At 47.5% G+C, this 21516-nt stretch overlaps 1 protein-coding gene across 2 annotated transcripts; it reads right to left on the bottom strand.

Annotated features, from left to right (window-relative positions):
- Window positions 1-7417: 7417 nt before the first annotated feature.
- On the bottom strand, window positions 7418-21471 carry AHCY (adenosylhomocysteinase). Of its 2 annotated transcripts, none has more exons than XM_003983598.5 (10): window positions 21314-21471; window positions 15504-15694; window positions 14300-14375; window positions 12688-12837; window positions 11670-11782; window positions 11030-11237; window positions 10835-10922; window positions 10624-10741; window positions 9390-9584; window positions 7418-8362 (listed from the first exon to the last, which is right to left on the bottom strand). In XM_003983598.5, the coding sequence occupies exons 1-10, from the start codon at window positions 21339-21341 to the stop codon at window positions 8231-8233; spliced, it is 1299 nt and encodes a 432-aa protein (XP_003983647.1). In that variant the 5' UTR covers window positions 21342-21471; the 3' UTR covers window positions 7418-8230. The 2 variants fall into 2 exon arrangements, with proteins under 2 accessions (XP_003983647.1, XP_006929891.1); XM_006929829.5 differs by lacking the exon at window positions 21314-21471 and adding an exon at window positions 20832-21042.
- Between the last annotated feature and the right edge of the window lie 45 nt (window positions 21472-21516).

Genomic DNA, 21516 nt, shown 5'->3' with positions numbered 1-21516 from the left:
CTTTTGAATTAGTGTTTTTGTAGTCTTTGGGTACTCAGCAATGGAATTTTTTTTAATGTTTATTTTTTGAGAGAGCGTGAGCAGGGGAGGGACAGAGAGAGAGGGAGACACAGGACCCGACACAGGCTCTGCCCTGTCAGCATACAGCCTGATGCAGGCCTTGAACCCATGAACTGTGAAACCATGACCTGAGCCAAAGTTGGATGCTTAACTGACTGAGCCACCTAGGGACCCCTTCTGTGTTGATTGATTATTTTTGAGGCAGAGAGAGAGCGAGCACACAAATGGGGGAGGGGCAAAGAGAGAGGGAGACACAGAATTCAAAGCAGGCTCCAGGCTCTGAGCTGTCAGCACAGAGTCCAAGGCGGGGCTCAAACCGACTAACCACGAGGCCATGATCTGAGCCAAAGCTGGACACAGCCTACTGAGCCACCCCAGGTGCCCCTATGTTGAATTTTTTGAGGAACCTCCATACTGTTTTCCACAGTGGCTACACCAGTTTGCATTCCCACCAAAAGTGTGCAAGTGTTTCTTTTTTTCCTGCATCCTTGCCAATACTTGTTTCTTGTGTTTTTGATTTGAACCATTCTGATAGGTGTGAGGTGATATCTCCTTGTGGTTTTGATTTGCATTCTCCTGATATGGAGCATCTGTTCATGTGTCTGTTCATGTCTTCTGCCCATTTTTTAAATTGGATTGTTTTTGTTTTTGTTTTTTTGGTGTTGAATTGTAGTTATGTTTTGTAGGGTTTTTTAATTTTTTTTTAATTTTTTTTTTTTTTTTAGTGTTTATTCTTGAGAGAGAGACAGAGCATGAGAGGGGGAGGGGCAGAGAGAGAGAGGGAGACAGAATTTGAAGCAGGCTCCAGGCCCTGAGCTGTCAGCACAGAGCTTGACGTGGGGCTCAAATCCATGAACTGCAAGATCATGACTTGGGCCAAAGTCGGACACTTAACCAACTAAGCCACCCAGGCGCCCCATTTTAATGTTTATTTTTGAAAGAGATAGAGCATATGTGCGCAGGAGCTGGAGAGGCGCAAAGAGAGAGGGAGACAGAATCCCAAGTAGGTTCCACACTGTCAGCACGGAGCCTGACACTGGCCTCGAACCCACGAACCATGAGATCATGACCTGAACCGAAATCAAGAGTTGGACGCTCAGCCGACTGAGCCACCCTGACACCCCAGTTCTTTATATATTTTATACTAATCTTTTATAGGATATGTCATTTGCAAATATCTTCTCCCGTGCAGTAGGTTGTCTCTTAGTTTTGGTGATTGTTTAATGTGCAGCTTTTTATTTTGGTGTAGTCCCAATAGTTTATTTTTGCTTTTATTTCCCTGCCTCAGGAGACATACCTAGAAAAATGTTGCTATGGCCGATGCCAGAGAAATTACTGCCTGTGCTCTTCTAGGATTTTTATGGTTTCGGGTCTCACATTTAGGTCCTTAATCCATTTAGAGTTTATTTTTGTGTATGGTGTTAGTGGTCCAGCTTCATTCTTTTGCATATAGCTGTCCAGTTTTTCCAACACCTTTGTTGGAGATGGTCTTTTTTCCATTTCATTTTCTTGCCTCCTTTGTTGAAGATTGACCATATAATCATGGGTTTATTCCTGGGCTTTTTATTCTGGTCCATTGATTTATGTGTCTATTTTTGTGCCAGTACCAGTACTACTACAGCTTTGTAATATATCTTGAAATCAGGGATTGTGATACCTCCAGTTTTGTTTTGTTTTTTTCCAAGATTGCTTTGACTATTTGGCATCTTTTGTGGTTCCATACTAATTTTAAGATTGCTTGTTTTAGTTCTGTGAAAAATGCTATTGGTATTTTGATAGGGACTGCATTAAATCTGTAGATTGCTTTGGGTAGTATGGACATTTTGACAATATTTGTTCTTCCAATCCATGAGCATGGAATGAATACTTTCCATTTACTTGTGTCATCTTCAATTTCTTTCATCAATGCCTTATAGTTTTCAGAGTATAGTTCTTTTATCTCCTTAGTTAAGTTTATTCCTAGGTATCTTATTCTTTTTGATTCAATTGCCAATGGGGATTGTTTTCTTAATTTCTTTCAGCCTACTTTATTGTTTTTTCTTATTTTTTCTCTATTTATCCCCATATCTATCAACATCTGGAATTCTGCATATGTATGCATGTCAGAGGTTGCAAAGGAAAAGTAGACATGGGACCTAGGGTGAGGGGGCAGACTGCTGCATCTGGGAAACTGGGAAATAAAGGGTGGGGGGAGCCTGATGAGAGGAAAGGAACAGTCAATTCACTGATGAGCCAAGAGCTGCTCCTTTGGAATCCCAAAGCAGCCCGTTTACCAGTCTTAAATGATTTGGTAATTAGTTGATCTCCATGTGACAGAGCATCACCCCACCCCACCCTGCCCCTGAAGGCCCAATACCCCAAGTAATCTTCAGTAGTTTCACCCAAGCCAGAATCATGGAACCCCTGCACTTGTGAACATCTCTGGAGGGTCTGAGACATGCCTCCTTTCCCCAGGATGCCTCTAAGGTTGTTTCCTGACTTTTGCCACAGACCCAAACCTGCTACTCACAGACTGAGGGCCTGTGATCTGCAATTATCATAATATCACACTAACAGTGACTATTGATTGAGTAGCTACTTCGTGCCTGGATGATACCCAGCTTCCCAAATTCACTTCTTGAGGTAGGTATTTTAAATACGGGTACTGGAGCTCAGAAAGGCTAAATATTGTGCCTAGACTTTACACCTCCCTGCTGATTCACCTCCAGCCCACCTTAATCACTAGGCCACTGAAAGCCAGGCATAGAAGGTTCTATCTGCCTAGAGCCAACACTTTACAGCAGACTCAGCCCCAAGGTCTTTCCCCATTTTTAAATTTTCCTGCAACCTGATACCATGTCTTCTCTACCTCAGGAGGACTCTTGAAATATCCAGGGACAGCAACCTAGTTCCAACAGGCTAAAAGAAAAAAGGAACTTTGTTGTTGTTCACATCACTAAAAAGTCCAGAGGGTATTTCTAGTTAGTATAAAGCCTAGATGCTGGTCCTCTGGAATGTGTCACTCTGTCTTTCCATTCTGTGTGGTGTCGCCCTCAGGCAGGCTTCCCCTCATGAGGGCAAAGAAGCAGGTCTGGGTTCACATTCCTGCCAATCCTGGTAGCCCCAATGAAGAGTGCTCCTTTTCTCCATTTTCAGGGAGTTCTGCAGCTGCCATCTGCTGTGCAACAGGCACAGAGGCAAATTGTATGACTGCTATACAGTGTAGGCATCACCTGGGAACTTGCTAGAAATGCAGATTATAAGGCCCAATCCCAGACCTACTGAATCAGAAGTTCTGGGGGTGGGCCCAGCAATCTGTGTTTTAACAAACTCCCTAGGTGGTTCTGATGCACACTAAGTTTTCTAACTACTGAGTTAAGGAACAGGCATTAGTGGGGTTACACATGTCAACAGTTAGTAGAAGAGCAGGCACAGGTCCCCACGGAGAGACATGCTGAGGCAGGGGATTCTGTTGGACACACTGTAGGTGTATGTTCCCACCCACCTGTTTCTTTTCCTTGTAATAGGGCAAGTATAAGAACAAGTGTGAGTGCAGGCAGACCATTAGAGTGCTATGCTGGGTAGATTTGGGTACCAACTATATGGGAGTTGTCAGAAAAAGCCCACTGCCTAGCATTTGGGGACCTTTGGGACTCTTGTGAGATTGTAACTCCCCCAGCCTAGAAGAGGAAGCCAGTTGTCCTGGGGGGAATCTGGGTCCAAGCACAGCTTTCACTGGGTCCAGGCAGCCCATGGTGAGCTCCGGGGGTCACTGTTGGACAATGCTCTACATTGCACCAAACCACATTTCTAGTAAAAGTCCTAAAAAGAGCCCTGCAGTTGAGTCTGGACCTATTTGAGCCATGCACCTGTCCTGGAACCAATCTGGAGAGCTGATAGATGAGGAACTGGTTGAAGCTGACCCCTGGCTTCCTCCATCACTGCAAGCAGGTTTCCTAGCCTTATCCCTTGGGGTAGTCCTGAGTGGGTCTCTGGGATGAGAATCTGGATTCCTGAGGTTTCCTGAAAATTCAGGCCTGCCCAAAGCAGAGGTGAACCCTGCCTGCTGCCTCTTGTAGTTATCACTGGTATCAATAGGCCCCCATGACCTTTCCAAGCTCATTACTTGTCCCCACCAGGACTTGATAAGGATGCCAGCAACTCTAGCCTAGCAGGGCCCTCCCATCACATGGATGTGGGCAGAGGGGCCTGGTATCCAGGAAAGAGCTGACCTGGAGGCAAGCTGGACACCTGAATCTACAGGATGACATTGTGTGTCACTTACATTCTCTGGGCCTCCACGTGTCCATATATAAATGGTGGATTTGACTCTATAGATGCTCTAAGGCCCTTCCTAGTTTTTTTTTTTTTTTTTAATAAATATTTTTTTTAATTTTTATTTTATTTTTCAGAGAGACAGACAAAGCATGAGTCGGGGAGGGGCAGATAGAGAGGGAGATACAGAATGTGAAGCAGGCTCCAGGCTCTGAGCTGTTAGCACAGAGCCCAACGCGGGCTCGAACTCACATACCATGAGATCATAACCTGAGCTGAAGTCGGACGCTTAACCAACTGAGCCATCCAGGGCTCGAACTCACATACCATGAGATCATAACCTGAGCTGAAGTCGGACGCTTAACCAACTGAGCCATCCAGGCGCCCCTGGCCCTTCCTAGTTCTAAGATCCTATTATTTTTAAAGCACTGTCTAATTTTCCAAGTATTCTAAATTCTCTGCCCTCAAAATCAGCTCCCTCACACCCACTGTACTTGACACAGCACTTTAAAACTTGACATGAAACTTTCCATACATGTTACATCATTTGTCCTCAAAACAGCCACATGAGGCAGATAGGTCTATCCCTGCCTCAAGTAACATAGGGGTTAACAGCAGACCCATGTCTCCTCCTTTCAAAGACCATCCCACTGCTCCACAACCCCTGCCCCCCCGCCCCCACCCCCAAGAGCCTTAACCTCCTTTTTACCTTTCCTGGGGAAAAAAACTTCCAGCCATGGCCAGGCTGGAGATACTACAAAACCCTTAGCCAATTCCTTCTTTAACCCATGAAGCTTTGATGGTAGAGCCCAGACATCAGGAGTGGGGCATGGGGACACATCATCTTTCATTTTGGGTACCTGGTCAGTGACAGATTAGCAGACCTGAGATCAGAGGTAAGGCTGAAACCAGATGTGAAAGGAGAGGGTTGTTTTATGGTTTCAGGTTTCATTTTTTTTTTTATACAATCTAGTTTTATTGAGTTTACCTGAGGCCATTCCCACATACTTCTACATACAAGTATACAAACATTTATATCTTAACAAATGAAAATGTTGAAAGACACATTATACCACAGTGTAGTGTTTTTTTTAAGAACTGACAGGACATCTCCAAAGAGGAAAGGGCCGGTGGGGAGTCCTGAATAACAGAAAACAGAACTCAAAGGGGACGGGAGGTAGGGGACTGCATGGGATCTCCCAGGAGGGAACATCTGGAAAAGTATTTCCTATGTCTAGAAGGAGACAGACTTGAGGGATGGGAGTGCACTTACACACAGGCAGGGGCCTCTTGAAGCAGAGCGACTGCCATATGACCTAGAGTGTTTAACCTTCCTGGCTCAGATGAACAGTGGCCTAACCCCTCTTTTCCACTAAGAAGTTATTGTCCCAAAGACTACCATGGCAGAGCTGCTGAGGTGGGTGCTGTAGGCAGTACTTTCTGGTGGAAGTCTTGCCATTAGGTGACCCTCGTAAACCTGAGCCTGTGGGTATGGATTAGGCTTGGATTGGGGACTCAGAATCCTACCCAGTACAAAAGCCAGCTCACTCTTGTGGCCCTTCTCAGAGCCTGTTTCCTGATCTGTAAAACAGGAATTCAAGTCCCTCCCAGGTTATCACGAGGAATAAATAAGCACTTACAGAGCACAATGCCTGACACACAATTAGGTATGCAAGAGACAGTGGTGGGCATGGTAATGGGATCTGCTTTGACCACTGGTATCATGATCAGTTGAGAAGTGGGTCCTATATCATTTGTTACTGGTAATCGTTGAAGTACCAAAATTTGTACAATTATTTACGGTGGAATTGCATCATATATGCAAGTAACTTATTGTTACATCATCTTGGGTCAGGCTGCTTGGCCCCTCTGAACCTCTGTCCTCAGTAGTAACATGGGAAATAATACAACCTCATAGCCAGAGGCCAAAAATACAAAAATGAACAAACCATATTTGTGGAATGTTCAGTCAAATAGGGACATTTTGGGAGTCTGTGCAGCTCAAGGATTAAAACCAGGTCTCATCTTAGTGTTTGAGGCCTATTCTGCCTGTCCCCCAGGCCACCTTTGTAGCCCCTTACCTCACATCTCCCACTATAGTATAGCCAGACTACTCTTCCCTACCCCATCCCCGCAACTCACTCTTGCTTAGGCTGTTCTTCTGCCTAGAATGCCCTCGCCTTCAATTCCTCCAGTTAAAAATCATCAGTTCTTTCAAAATCCATTTCAAGCATCACCTCTTCTCTGCTGCCTTTCTCCTACTGCTGCCAGGGACTGAACTCTAAAGCTGGGCAGAGAAAGAGAAGTGCCAGGAGATGGCAAAGCTCTCTTGTGTGTGCATTCTCCCTCTAGCTCGAGATCCCAAAAGGCTAGGGTCAGGTCTCAAACATCCCAGGATCCACAGCAGGCCCTCCATCCAGTGGATGAACCTGAAAATAGTCTCCAGTTACCCTTTCCAGGTGGGTTCTTATTTTGCTTTGATTTCCAAGACCAGCACAGAGTTCAATATATGACCACTTAGGCAAATAGGAAGGAGCTCAATTTCCTTTAAGTGGCCTCTTACAAATTTTAGGAAAGACACTTAACCTCTATGAGTCTCCACTCTTATCTATAAGATTAGGATAACATTATTACTAAGCTTGTTGTGAGAATAAAGAAAATCAGCTACAAAATACCCAGCATCCAGTAGGTACTCAATACATAATAGTCCCTCCCCCACCCACACACACAGGAGACAGGAGAGGAGAACTGGATCAACCCAAAGTATAAATGGGGAGAAAAGGAAATATGAATTGGAACAGAAAAATATAAGGTAGAGGAAAAAATATGAATAGAGATTATAATAAATATAAGTGGGCTAAATTCACCTATTAAATGATAGTCTTTAGGTTAAAAAAACAGGCTTTTTATAAGAGACATACCTGAAGAGACAGAGTTCTCTCTTCACTTTACTCATTCTTCCAAGCCCAAGAGTTTGTCTGCAGCCGTTATCACCCTACACTGCAGAACAACCCCTCGCCTTCATCAGCACAGAACTATTATTACTCCTTACTCATGCCATATATTGTTGGCTGTGGATTACCTATATAATAAAGACTCAAAATTCTTTTAGGCACCAAATTTTTAATTCACCCACTTTCTTGCTCTCTTTTAACATTATAAACATTAATTAAACATTATAAACCAAATTAATATTTTTGATCCAGGGTTGTGATAGGAGCCATCATGTTACAAAGAGGTGGCAGATCTCTGCCTGCTTTTATGATTCTCTGGCCTCTTTCAACTTCTGGCTGTCACATATCTTGTCCTTTTTTGGTTTTCCTATAACACTATATTCTAACCTCTGTAAAATAGGAAGTGAAAGTACTGACCTCATTGTTCTGAGAAACCTCTTAAACAATAGAATGTCCAGCACTAAGCCAGGTTCTCAGGGACAAACTCCCAAGAGTTCCTCCCTGCCCTTTGATATAGTTCATTCTCATCAGTCATGGGCTGAGGAACCAGTGAACCAGTAAATTAGAACATGAATATAAAGGCCATAGGTCAGGGGAGGGCCTAGATGGAAAAGTGCATGGGTTTTGTGACTACCACTGCCAACTTCCATCCTAAGTAATGACTGACTGAGCAGTTCCAAAACCCCTCTGCTCATGGCTCCCTATGGTTATCTCCTGTGTACCTCTATCATGACCAGGGCTTCAGAAGGGGCTTCTCAATTCATGATGCCACACTTGAAGCAGTATGAGAGATGCAGCAGCAGAGGTTAAAGACTGAGTGACCAGCGCCAGGAAGTCAATGGGGGACATTAACAAACCTATTTCAAAGTTGGTGCCATTTGCTCTTGATGAAGAGAAGTGGAACCCCAGCAAGGCCAGCACCTTATAGCAAGCAACTATAAGGCAAACTACAGGCCTGGTTCTCAGTAGCGGTAATGATCAGGCTTGAAAGGGCCATCACGGGACAAGCCCAGGTACTTGGCCTGCTTCTCAGTCAGCTTGGTCAGCTTCACATTCAGCTTACCCAGGTGGGCTTCAGCTACTGCTTCATCCAGCTGGAGAAAAACACAGGAAGACCTAGAATCAGTGCCATGCTGTGCGACCCCGTACCTGTATCCAGCTACCAATAGAGACAAGAAGTATTCTGTGGGAGTATCTGTCATATGTGTTACAAATACTACCTCATTCTATCCTCACAGCCAGTTCAGCGGATGTGTTGTTTTTGGCTGCCCGGCTCCCTTTACTCAAGAGGGAACCATGCTACATACTCCCCTCCAACTATCCCTGGTTGGACCATCAACTACATCTCTTTCCTCACCCTCCACCAACACAAGCAACTAACCAAATGCTCCTCTGGAATATATCTATGGACAGAACATATATTCTATGACAGGTAGAGACAAGGACTGTTCAATTCCTAAAAAGGGAGGGAATCTTAAACAGTGAGAATATCAGTCTCAGCTCACCAGAGGCAAGTCTATTTGACAGATGAAATGAATGTAAAGAAGAAAACAGCCAAGGCAAAGAGAAAGACGAATCCCTGGATCCAGTGTCTGAATCTTAGACTCCTCCGTTACATAGCCAAGACTTCCTTTTTAGATTAAAATGGTTGTGACTGTTTTAAAATATATCCTTAAGTTCTTTGTCCATAAATTCATAATACCCTTTCCATCACGAGGTAGAGCCCAATTCCTCACCCTTTGAGTGGCTTACTTCTAATGAACAGAATAAAGCAGAAATGATGTCATAGGACTTGGAGACAAGGTCCTAAAAGGCACTTGCAGCTTCCTCCTTTGCTTTCCTGTGGATCATTCACTCTAGGGGGAAGACCAGCTGCCATCTTATCACGACACTTAAGCAACCCTATGCAGATAGACCCATGTGGTGAGGAATTCAGACCTGCCAACATGGACATGAAGTGGATCTTCCAACCCAGTCAAGCCTTCAGATGACAACAGCAACTCACTGGGAGTCATACCCTGCTTTGGGCCTCAGTTTCCTCCTCTGTTAAATGTAGAGAATGATTTCTGCCCTGTGGAGGACACTGTGAGGACCTCTAAGAGGGTAGAGATGCAAACCCACCTTCTTGGGCAAGAAGTGGACCCCAACAGGGTACTTGTCAGGGTGAGTCCACAACTCTATCTGTGCCAGCACCTGGTTGGTGAATGAGTTGCTCATCACAAAGCTGGGGTGGCCCATGGCACAGCCCAGGTTGACCAGCCGGCCCTCAGCTAACAGGATGACACGGCGCCCATTTTTCAGCCAGTAGCGATCCACCTGCAAGTGGGCAAAGCAGCAGTGAGGGTTGGTAGGGCACTGTTGCCAATGTCCACCACTGCCTTATCCTACTCTGTGGTTCAGAAAGGCCTTCCTGCCTCCAATAGTGTCTGTGAAGGGCCTGGACTGTCCTAGAACAACCTCCAGCAAGTGGGTGGCACTCACAATTAATAAGAGCTAATATTTATTAAGCAACTCTGTGCTAGAGATCTCATGGGTCTGCTGTGAAAATTTAATGAGCTGAACAAGTAAAGTACTTGACATATGGCTTGGCAGATAGTAAGCACTTGGTAAGTATTAGCTAATAATTATCATTAATCCCACAGGCTAAGAACATACACAAACTGTGTGTGTGTGTGTGTGTGTGTGTGTGTGTGTGTGTGTGTACTTATCACATCTGATTCTAATAACAACCCTATAAGTACTATTATTATCCCCATTTCACAGATAGAGAAACTGAAGTTAAACTAAAGAAGTTAAAAGAAACTAAAGGATTAAGTTGTGGGGCACCTTGGTGGCTCAGTTGATTAGCATCAATCCGACTCTTGATTGCAGCTCAGATCATGATCTCACAGGTCATGAGATCGAGCCCCTACACTAGGCTCAGTGCTGACAGTGCAGAGCCTGCTTGGGATTCTCTCTCCCCCTCCCCCACTCATGTGAGTGCATGTGTGTGCATGTGCATGTGCATGCTCTCTCAAAATAAATAAACTTTAAAAAAACAAATAAATAAAGGGTTAAGTTGCTGCAGTTTGAGCCTGGACATTTTGAGGACAGATCCCACCATGCTAAATAAAAATTGAATGGAGTGGTGCTCAACATTGGCTGCCCAGCAGAATCATCTTGGGTGCTTTAAAAAATGGGGATGTCTTGGTGTCACCCTAAGATTTTGATTTAAGTGGCCCTGAAACCAGGCTCTCTTCCTCCCTCATCCCACTGCCCAGGTTGCCACAGCCTCCTCATCTACCCTTCTTGGTGACTAGCCCACAGTCATGTCCCCCACGGTCTCCCATCTGCCCACCCTGCTAAGGCTTCTCACCTGGGGCTTGATGTTCACCTTCTCCACAGCATTTTCATTCAGCCACTTGACATCAATCTCTACATCAAAGTGTCCGATGTTACACACAATGGCATCATCTTTCATCTGCTCAAAGTGCCTGTTGGGGAGTGCCAACCCATGGAAGACCGTCAGGGACAAAGAGCAGCCCTAAGCCTCCTTTGCTCCCTGAGACCCCCAACCTGGCACCTACCGGCCAAGGATGATGTCAGTACAGCCCGTGGTGGTGACAAATATGTTGCCCTCCTGACAGGCCTCATCCATAGTGGTCACCTCATAGCCTGTGCAGAGACGGTATCCATAGGTCATCCAGGGTGGCCCTGGAGGAGGGCCAGGGTGGCCCTCCTCTGGCCCCAGTGGCTGACAGCCAACCCTCGCCCTGTCATACCCTCCATGGCAGCCTGCAGTGCATTGATGGGGTCGATCTCCGTGATGATGACGCGGGCCCCAAAACCCCTCAGGGCCTGGGCACAACCTTTGCCCACATCGCCATAGCCGGCTACCACTGCCACCTTGCCTGCAATCATCACATCTGTGGCCCGCTTGATGCCATCTATAAGAGACTCCCGGCAGCCATACAGGTTGTCAAACTTGCTCTGAAAGAAGAGGGGCAAAGGGGTGATGGGGGCAGGCAAGGCCCCTGGGCCTCAGACCTACTCTCAGCATCCTGGCCTAGTGGGTCTTGGACTGATCACTTTTTCCCACCAGCTAATGCACTCATATGCCCCTTGCTCTGATTAGCCCGAAACGTTCTCCCTAGCCTATGCCAGTCTAGAAGGCTTCCTAAGGATCAATTGCTAGGAGAGACTTGCTTAGAACCTGCTTCACTTTCAAGCTCTTGGTGCCCAGCCCTAAAACTCACTGTACAGTTCTTTCCCTCTTTAATGGACTTATTACCCTCAGTTATCACTCCCTTACCCCCCTCAAATGAAGGCTAAGTCCCTAGCCTGCAGCCTTCCCAGGGACCTTTCTTCAGAGGCCTACTAAGCTGCAATGGGAACCAACAGCTGAACACGACACTGACTCACCTTGGTGACAGAGTCATTGACGTTGATGGCAGGCACCTTCAACTTCCCATTAGCCACCATCTTGTATAGGTTGTGGACCCCTGTTGTGGTCTCTTCAGAAATGCCTCGGATGCCTGAAAAAGAACAGAGGGAATGAGCCCAAGGCCAGGAAGGGACTGCCCAAGGGATAAACGAGGTGCCTCTGGGATGAGGCCACAAGAGCCTCAGAAAACCCACACCTCAACTCACCCAAATTCCTCATCTCTACCCCCCAAAGCTGCTCCTCTTTCTGAGTTCCCATTTCCATGACTGATACCATAGTCACCCAATCCTCCAGGCTAGCAGGCAAGAAGAGCCATCACCATCATCAGGCCAAAGGATTCCATCTCCCAGCAATCCCAAGCTTTCCATTCCTGCCACCACTGCCCTAGTCCCCACCACCATCATCTCTTGCATGGTCTCCCAGCCACGACCCATTTTCTACACAGGGGCCAGCAGTCATTTTTAACGTATATATTTTCAGAGAAATCTTTTAAATACCATCCACTCACTTCTCTTTGCTCTCAGGATCAAGCCCAACTCTTCTCTCTTGGTCTGTTGAGTCTGATTAAAGTTCCAGCCACATCCTGCAACTCTACCCAGTGAAGGAAGCTGCCATGCTGACTTCCTTTCTGTTTCCTGAATAGTCCATCCTTTCCTGCCTCAGGGCCTTTGCACTCACTACCTCCTCTACATTCCTCCCCACACTGCTTTTAGCAAAACTGACTCCTTCCCAGTTGTTCCCCACCCTGGCCTATGCTTGCCCTTGAACCAGACCTTAGCCAGGCCTCCCTTCACCCCCTGCCCCGCCCCACCCACCACCACCTAGCCCCACACCATCAGAAATCAGGAGGCCAGGCCCCAGCATGTCTGCAGGAGCCTGCCATCCTCCCATCTTCCACAGAATCTGCTGCTCGAGGCAATAGGAGTCCTGCCAGGCCTGCTGCTTTTGCATGGGCAAGAACCACCAACACCCTGCCCACCCACCTGCCGCACTTACCTGACAGGAGCTGTGGGTACTTGGTGTGAATGAGGTTCGTGAGGTCACCTCCATCATCCAGAATCATGTTGAGGGGCCCGTCCTTGAAGTACAGCGTCTGCTCAATGCACCACAGGTACTCCTCATCTGTTTCACCCTTCCAAGCGTACACTGGAGTTTGAGTGGCACAGCACATCAGGGCCTGGCCTTCCCCACTGGTGCCTGCTCCAGGAAACCACCTGAGCAGGGCCAATATAACCTACCTAATTCCCACCTCCAGTCCTTCTGAGGACTCAGGCAATGAAAAGAACACAACTTAGAACCAGATAGATCTGAGTGCAAATCTTGGTTCTACACTCACCAGCTGAGTGACTGAGCAAATCACTTCACCTCTGTGAGCCTCAGTTTCCTCACCTCCAATGGTACTGATTAAGTGAGATGGAGGTCAAGATATAGGTATCTGGAAATAATTATTTCCCTCCTTACAACTTTCTGTCTGGGCCTCAGCAACTGGGACCTCAACCTAGTGACCAGGGCTCCCACCCACAATGCCTACTGCTGGGATAAAGGTGCTACAGCATTACTGAGCCACACTCAAGTGGACCCATGAGCCAAGATCCAAGAGTCATTCTGCACTGCCCAGCAGTCTCTGTGGTAGGTTGTCCCAGGCTAAGTCTGGCCAAAAAGTGACAAATAGCAGCTACTATGCATAGAGCACTTTCTCTGTGCCAGACATTATTCTGACTGCCTTATACACCATCTAATTTTTCCTCACAGAAACACTCTGAGGCAGGCATTACTATCACCCATCATTTACAGCTCAGAGAGGAGCTAAGATGTGCCTAGGTCACGCAGCATGGGCATTCCAGAACAGGCATCGGAATCCAGGACTCCTGACTGCCAGCCCAGACTGGGACACTGGTATGGGGCTCTCAAGAATCTCCTGTGAGCAAACAACAGTGGCCAAGGAGGCCCAGATGCCACTCCCCCAGACTAAAGCAGACAATGGTCTTGAAAACAAGGCTCTTCCCAGGGAAGGGTCATGGAGCCCAAATAAGGCTGAGGAGCAGGGGAAGACATGACAGTCCAGGGTCTGGAACGGTCCTCCTCCATCCATTTCCTTATACCTATGGCTGGTTAGAAGGAATTGTGAATGTCCTATTTAATCACCATCAGAGCTAACCACTCCCCTCCCCAAGCCCTGGCAGATGTGTGCCTGTTTCTCTAGCAGCTTGTGATAGTCTTTCCTCAGGTCCTAGACCATCAGACCCTAGGCAATGGACCTCTGAGACTCTTTTTCTACCCAGTATCCCTCCCTGATTCTTTTGGAAATAGACCTACATCCTTCCTTTAAGGAACTTCTTCTCTGTAACATCATGTGGTTCCCAACCATAAGATCCCACCCTTCCTGGTTACATGATTTGAGATGGGCCAGTAAGTGCATTCCATAGGATTTTAGATGACAGTGGGACAAAACAACTCTTTCCTTAAATCACTAGACTAGAATTCTATGACCATGACTTCTCTCCCCTGCCATGGGAAAACCTGCCACAGTAGGAGTCAGTGAACCAAACAGAGAGAAGCAGAGCCCCTTCATGCATTCTCACAACCCCTAGCAACAAACAAGACTCACCAGGAATGCCAGCCTTGGCAATGGCAGCCGCTGCATGGTCCTGGGTAGAGAAGATGTTGCAGCTGGACCATTGCACCTACAACAGCCAACAAGACAGGGCTGCTGGTCACAGACAGCTCAGAAGCACTGGGATCATGGGACAGGGATAAAGCAAAGCCGTGGACAGAGAAGGGAGAGGCTCAGGATCTAGTCCCAGCTGACTCTTCAACCATAGGCCAGGGACAACTGATGAGTAGATGGGAGCCAGAGCATTGACAAGACCTGATTTAGGCTTTAAAACATCACGTGGTACTATGTGGAGGGTAAATGGCTCCACCGAGAAGCAAGGAGACAAGTGAAAAAGCTGCTGTAAGAATTCAGCAAGAAATGCAATGGTAGCAGTAGAGGAGATGGTGGGTACATTCTGAAGGTTGAGAGGACAGAATTTGCTGCAGGATTAGTTGTTGGGGTGAGAGAGAAAGAGGAGTCAGGGATGATCCCAGGTTCTAGAAGGCTGGAGTTTCCATTTACTTACATGAGGAAGACTGAAGGAAGAAGAGGGGAATAGGAAATCATGTGTGGCCATGTTGAGGTTCAGAAGTCTACTAGATCTCTAAGTGGAGAGGACTGACACATCAGCTGCCGGATATAGAAGTCTGGAGTTTCAGGGAGAAGTCCAGGCTAATACATATATTTGGGAGTCAGCACCATACAGACAGTATCTAAAGCCACAAAATCACATCACTGGGTGTGAATGTTGAAATAAGAGGTCCAAGGAATGAGCCTTGGTGTACTCCATTGGTTTTGGCTGCTCTTCCCTGCCCCATCTTGGGAAACCATCTTACTCCAAAACTCCCAGACAGATTGGAAGAGCTGCCAGCTGTTGGTACTTATAACCCAGGCTGAAACAATCAGAGCACACCATCCTTCCGGCACCATGTTTGGTCCATGGCAGGCACATGACCCTGGAAGGGCCAATGAGAACCAGTCCTTAGATGACTCGGTAGGCCCTTGGTGTTGAGTTTTCCCTACCAGAGCTCCTCAATCAGGAAGATGTGAATTGAGGGAACTCAGAAACTATCTTCCCAGTCAGGGAGGAAATATGCATAACAATAGTCACCACAAAGGGTGGTGGCACTGTGACAAGCTTGGAGCCTCTGCCAACCGGAAGGGACATCACATTGGACTTCCCCTGCCCCCACACCAGAAATGCCAAGGGACTCACCTCAGCACCCAGAGCTACGAGGGTCTCAATGAGGACAGCTGTCTCCACAGTCATGTGTAGACAGCCAGCGATGCGGGCGCCCTTCAGCGGCTTGGAGGCCGAGTACATCTCCCTCATACGCATCAGACCCGGCATTTCATTCTCCGCGATGTCCAGGGCCTTGCGTCCCCAGGCGGCCAGGCTGATGTCGGCTGCAGGGCCAAGGTGGACGGGATTTCCATGAGCCGCCTCATCCCACCAACCACAAAGCACCACCACTCTCACTTATCCACTTGTGGACACAAAACACTAAATTAGGCAGCTCACAGCCTTGTGAGAGAACACATTTACTCAAAGAATCACACAGGTATGTGAAAATTACAACGCAGGTAAGTGTCCCTTAAAAATTAGCTATCGGGGTGCCTGGGTGGCTCAGTTGGTTGAGCTTCTGACTTCAGTTCAGGTCATGATCTCACGGTTCATGAGTTCCAGCCCCACGTCAGACTCTGCGCTGACAGCTCGAGCCTGGAGCCTGCTTTGGATTCTGTGTCTCCCTCTCTCTCTGTTCCTCCCCGGCTCGCACTCTCTCTCTCTCTCTCTCCCTCTCTCAAAAATAAATAAAGATTTAAAAAAAAGTTTTTTTTTAATTAGCTATCAACCTATACGTACCTCCCACTACCCTTTCTGCTGCCACCTACCAACCTCCTCATTTCCTAAAGACTGTAGCTCCTTGTGCTCCATCTTCCAAGTCATCATTCTCAGTGACTTCCTCCAACGCCTTGGGCTCAACACATTTGCTCCGTTTCCTTGACCATATGAAAATGCTGTTTCCCCAAGACTGATTTCTTTCCACTTGGAGGAAACTCACCTGTGTAACTAACACTCTTGGCCTCTCTGCCCTAAGGGAAGCAGAGTGCCTTGTCTGATTGGTAAATTTGAGAGGAACAAAGGGCATGCTCAGTTCAGCTCTCCCTTCTTCTACAAGCAAGCAGCAGCCAGCCAGGCTACAGGAAGCAATTTTTGCATACCTACCTAAGCTCACCTTGCCTGTACCTGGAGAGTAACTACTGAATTTGGCCTTTTGTTAGCAGGATCATCGGACTTCAACACTAATCTACACCCTCTGGCTTTGATGCTATTAGTTATGAGGGTTAAGTTTTGGCTTCTATCTGCCACCCCAAATGTTTCAAATTTGTCCAAATTCTCAGACAGGAAAGAAGGGTACTATAATGCTCTCTCACCATCTCAATACTCTTCTAATAATCTCACCCTCTTTCTCTCCCAGGCCACACCAACCCATTCTGTAGGTCAGTGGTTGCAAACTTCCCCGATACAGTCATCAGGCATACTTGTAACATCTCCCTGAGGAACAAAGATTCAATAGGTCTAGGAAGAGAGCTGGGACTCCTGGTGATTTCTATTATTAGGGAAATTTGGATCCTGCTAATCGCCCAAAGAGGTGGTGGGTGGAGGGAAAGGACTGTAGAGAATTTAATAACAAATAATAAAACAGTCTGCCCCCTACTGTATAACTACTGTGCATTCAGAGATGAAATATTCCTCCCCCATGGGAGGGACTTACTCCCACAGTGCCTCAACACACAACCCCCTTCCCCCATCACCCTCTGGCCCCACCCCCACCCATCCACCTTGGCAGGCCATTACCAATGCTACTCTCCTTTGAAAACCTTGATTTCAAGCAAACAACTCTGGCCATGTCCCATCTTTCCAATCCTCTCTCCCTCTGGAGCCCTAACTCCAATAAGAGTACAGTCAGTCAGGTCAGAACCTCTAATGCATTAATCCTACCAATTTCCACAGTCCCTCACCACACCACTTTCCTATTCTCAACTTCTTCCACAGGTTCAGATTCCACTGTCTCCTCTGAGAACTCCTTGGCAAAACTCCCACCCTGGTTAAACCCAACCTTCCACTGCACCCAAGCCAGAGTCCAGCAGGAGGAAAATCATCATATGAAGACCATAAGTCTCAGGGGACACTCCACGCAATCCTAACACATTTTCATAGTAAATTCACTCTTCTTTTCCATTCTGTCCAAACCTCTAATGCCTCTCCTTATCAACTAATGACCTCACTTCACAATTCACTGAGAAGAATTCAGAGCTATGCCATGTTTCCTCCATGGAATCCATTGGTCCTCATCTGTAGCTACACACCAAGCATTCTTTTGGTACAAGAGAGTGGTCTCTGCTAGGTGGGGCTTGATCCCATGTACTCTCACCTCCTTGCAGACCTCACTACTCCAGTGAACTGTTCTTCCCAAGGTCGCCCAAAACTGGCCTAATCCTACATCTAATGGTCAACTATCTATGTTCACGTGTCTCCCTGAAGCACTGCTCCCATGAATTTTGCCCTCCTTCTGAAATCCTGTCTTTTCTTGGCTTCTATGCCTATCCTTCTGTGGTTTTCTTCCTGCCTTCCAGGCTCCTTCTCCTATAACTCACTGTAATGTTTCCAAGCCCTCAGGGCTCCATCATCTCCCTCTTTCCAGAAGAGCTCATTACATTACAGGCTTTAAATACCTTCCCTACAGCAATGGCTCCTACCCAAACTTCCAGCCCAAACTTCTCCCCTCAATTTAGGACTCCTATAATCCAACTTATCTACTTGCCATCTCTACTTGGATGACCAGCTATATGTATTATGTGTTGGGTTTGAGCCCCTGGGACTCCCGGTCCTCCTTCCCAAACTTTTACTCCCCCAACCTTCCCATTTTAGGAAATGAAACCACCATTCAACCAGCCACCCCAGACAAAACCTTAAGATTTCTTGATTCCTCTTTTCCCCTTTCGCCCCCTTCCAACCCATCTGCAACGTCCCAACACATCTTGCCACATTGGATCACTGAAGCAGCCTCTTCACTGGTCTCCCTGCTCCCACATGCTATTCTTCCCACAGAAGCCAGAGGAAGAAGCGTTTTAAAATTTAAGTTATATCACCTCCACTCTTCTGCTTAAGTAAAAAACAAATCTCCACTGGTTTGCCCTTACCTTTGAATAAAATCCTAACTACTCACTGCCCACCCTTCTCCCCCACCTCTCCACCCTTTTTCTCCTCACCAGCTGCTCAACTACACGGCCTTCCTTCAGAGAAGCTAAATTCATTCCCACTTAAGGGCTTTAATCCAAGCAATTCTCTTAGCCTGGAAGGCTCCTCCCCAAGCACCTGATATAGCATCTGGCACAGAGTAGATATGCAACAAAAACCTAGAAACAACAAAGAACTTGGTGTATATATTCTTGCTGGAGGAACAGAGAGTGCACCAGGGTGACTCTACTGGTAGAGGGAGTAAGAGGATGAGTCAGGATTTTAGTCCCAGTGAGGTGGGAAGCTCCAAAGTTTTAAGGGGAGTATCATGACCAGATCTGTCTTTTGAAAAGACCCCTTTGGTTGCTGCATGTGTCTATGGAGCAAGAGACCAGAGAGGGAGGAGGAAGACTAGAACTGGGGAGGTGGCCATGCAGACAGATAAATGTGAAGATCTCACAAAACAGAGAAAATACCATAACATTATCCAGATCCATGTCTGTCCTATACTTATCCTCTAGTCACCTTTGTATCTCCAGTGCTCAACAGGGCCTGGCACAGAGAAAAGCAAACATCTACTAACCATTCCTGGTTGTTAAAAAGGAATGAGAGGGGGGTCCATGAAAGGGGCTGGCACAAGACAGGGCGTGGCAAGAAACAAAACAAATGGGAACCCAGCATTTGCATTTACCTATGAAGAAAGAGCCCAGAGAGGGGTTTACCCCAGGTTCCACAGCCAGTCAATGGCAGAGGTGGGGGTGGTGGCCAGGCAGAGGTGTCAGAGCTACAGACAGAGGCCCTTCTCAAGGATCAAGGATCATGGGAGGGGCCCAGCAATAGCAGACAATAGGCTTTGTCCTATCCTGCTAAGCTCCATCCCCTCAGCCACCACAGGTTCCTCCAGCTAAAAATAACTCCTTCACTTGCCCTCATGACAGGCATGCCAGCCCCTGAGTTTTCCATAGATCCTTCAACTCCAAGGGCACGGAGGAGGGTCTAGTGTTCCAAGTTCTGGGTTTTTTTGGTGCCCAGGTTGCTAAGGAATTATAGAAGTTGCAGGAGCACCTATCTAGAGCAAACCAAGAGGAAGAGCCAATACCCCTTCTGAGCCTGTTTCTTCATCTGTAAAATGGAAATAATAATCTCTAACCTTGCTATGAGCACTGAGGATTAAAGATGTGATGTGGGGAGCACCTGGGTAGATCAGTAGGTTAAGCATCTGACTCTTGATTTCAGCTTGGGTCATGATCTCACGGTTCATGAGTTCAAGCCCTGCATGGGGCTCTGTGCTGGCAGTGTGGAGCCTGCTTAGGATTCTTTCTCCCCCTCTCTGCACCCCCCTGCTCATGTTCTCTCTCTCAAAGTAAATAAACTTAAAAAAGGAAAAAAAAAAAAAAGATGTGATACGGGCAAGGTCTGGCATAAAATGCCTTTCCTGATGGCGGCTTCCTTCCTCCAATTCTATCCACCCAACTCCCCTACTTCCAAATGCAGCCTTACCTCCTCCCACATAACCCAATGCCCTCAACCCTGACCGGCTGATCTCTCCACAGTATGAGGAGCCCACATTCTAGCTCAGGCACTGATGTGCCCTTGACTTAACCTTTCTGTACTTCAGTTTCATGGGAACAACGGTCTATTCTGGCCACTTGATAAGCTACTATTTCTACAGAATCTTTGCAAGTCCATCCTACTAGTGCCTCAGTTTCTTTCTCTGTATAATGGGATAAAGTCCACCTCCAAAGGTTATCTTGTAAACACACAAATCAGCAGATACACTGCAAGTGCTCCATAAATACTGCTGCCTTTCTCCAGGTCTAATGGTGTCTTGAATTTACTTTAAAAACTGCTAGCAGCCTGAACAAGTTTGTGCTGAGAGTTCATTAGGTTTGTTCCAGGTGTGTTCACTCATATACAGTGGTGAAAAGGTGTGCTTAGAGGCAAACAAGGCCTACATTCATTTCCTGCTAGACCAACTCACAGCTGTAAGATCCTGAGCAAGGTAACTTTATTCCTGTGTCTCAGTATACTCATCGTAAAATGAGAAATTGTCCCTTCTCCAAAAAAGTCGTGAGAACAAAATGAATTAATCTACAATAAAGATAGAAGGTGGTGCCCATCCCACAGTAAACTGCCCGGTGAACATTAACTATCAGTTCAACTGATAAATTGCAAGGATTTTTCTAAGCACTCCAAGTTTTCTTAGAGATTCTCTGCACGGCTGTCACTGTCGGCCAGGAGAGTGACCCTAAACGTTGAGTAACGAACCCAAAGTCTCCTGTGAGGGGGACTAGTGCCGACCTCAGGCTCGCTCTCCAGGCCTCTCCTCCCACGCCTGAGGGACTCCACTGCCCTCGCCTTCCCTACAGGAGGCCCAGAGAGGGGTGGGCACTTGTCCGGGTCCACCCAGCTGGCAGGATCGTGGCCTCCTGGAGTAGGTCCCAGCAGGTGCCAAAGGTCCCAGGCCGTGGCCAGGTGCGCGGTCCCCGCCAGTCCCAGGCTCTTCCGAGCGCAACACGCCGCCAGTTGGCGGCTCCGCAGCCCGCGCTGCTGCACCGAGCCTCGCGCGGCACGCCGGGACTTGTAGTCCATGGCCGCCTCTGACTACCGCCTCGCTGGGACGTGAGAACTCCAGCCCCCAGGTGGCCTCGCGCGGCCACGATCGCGCCGAGCCAGGGATTCAAGGGGTCCTGAGAGCCCCGCGTCGGCCCCGCGGCCGCCTCCCCAACAGGCCCCCAGCGGGCGCGGAGTCGATCCGGCCGGCTGCACTCCTGGAAACTCACCGACTTTGTAGGGCAGTTTGTCTGACATGCTGACAGTGCTTCCGCACAGAATGGTGAACACGGGCGAAAGGGGCCAGGCCTGGGGCTACAGACTCGCACAGGAAGGGCGGCGCTGAGCAGGGATCTGTGTGTGGCGCCGGCGCCTTTAAATATCTTCCTCTAGTTTGCATATTCAGGATCCCGCTAGAGCTGAGTGGTCCGGG

This window comes from Felis catus, chromosome A3 (assembly GCF_018350175.1).
Source record: "Felis catus isolate Fca126 chromosome A3, F.catus_Fca126_mat1.0, whole genome shotgun sequence".
NCBI lineage: Eukaryota > Metazoa > Chordata > Mammalia > Carnivora > Felidae > Felis > Felis catus.
Note: the sequence above shows the minus strand (reverse complement) of the source record. Positions and strands in the feature narration are given on the sequence as shown.

What these genes read in the sequence shown, in the direction of transcription:
- AHCY (XM_003983598.5), bottom strand. Translation starts at nt 21,341, where the DNA reads ATGTCAGACAAACTGCCCTACAAAGTCG. An exon ending in TCGTAGCTCTGGGTGCTGAG is followed by an intron (nt 14,376 to 15,503) that starts GTGAGTCCCTTG and finishes TGGCTGTTGTAG; the next exon opens with GTGCAATGGTCCAGCTGCAA. An exon ending in GTACCCACAGCTCCTGTCAG is followed by an intron (nt 11,783 to 12,687) that starts GTAAGTGCGGCA and finishes GTTCTTTTTCAG; the next exon opens with GCATCCGAGGCATTTCTGAA.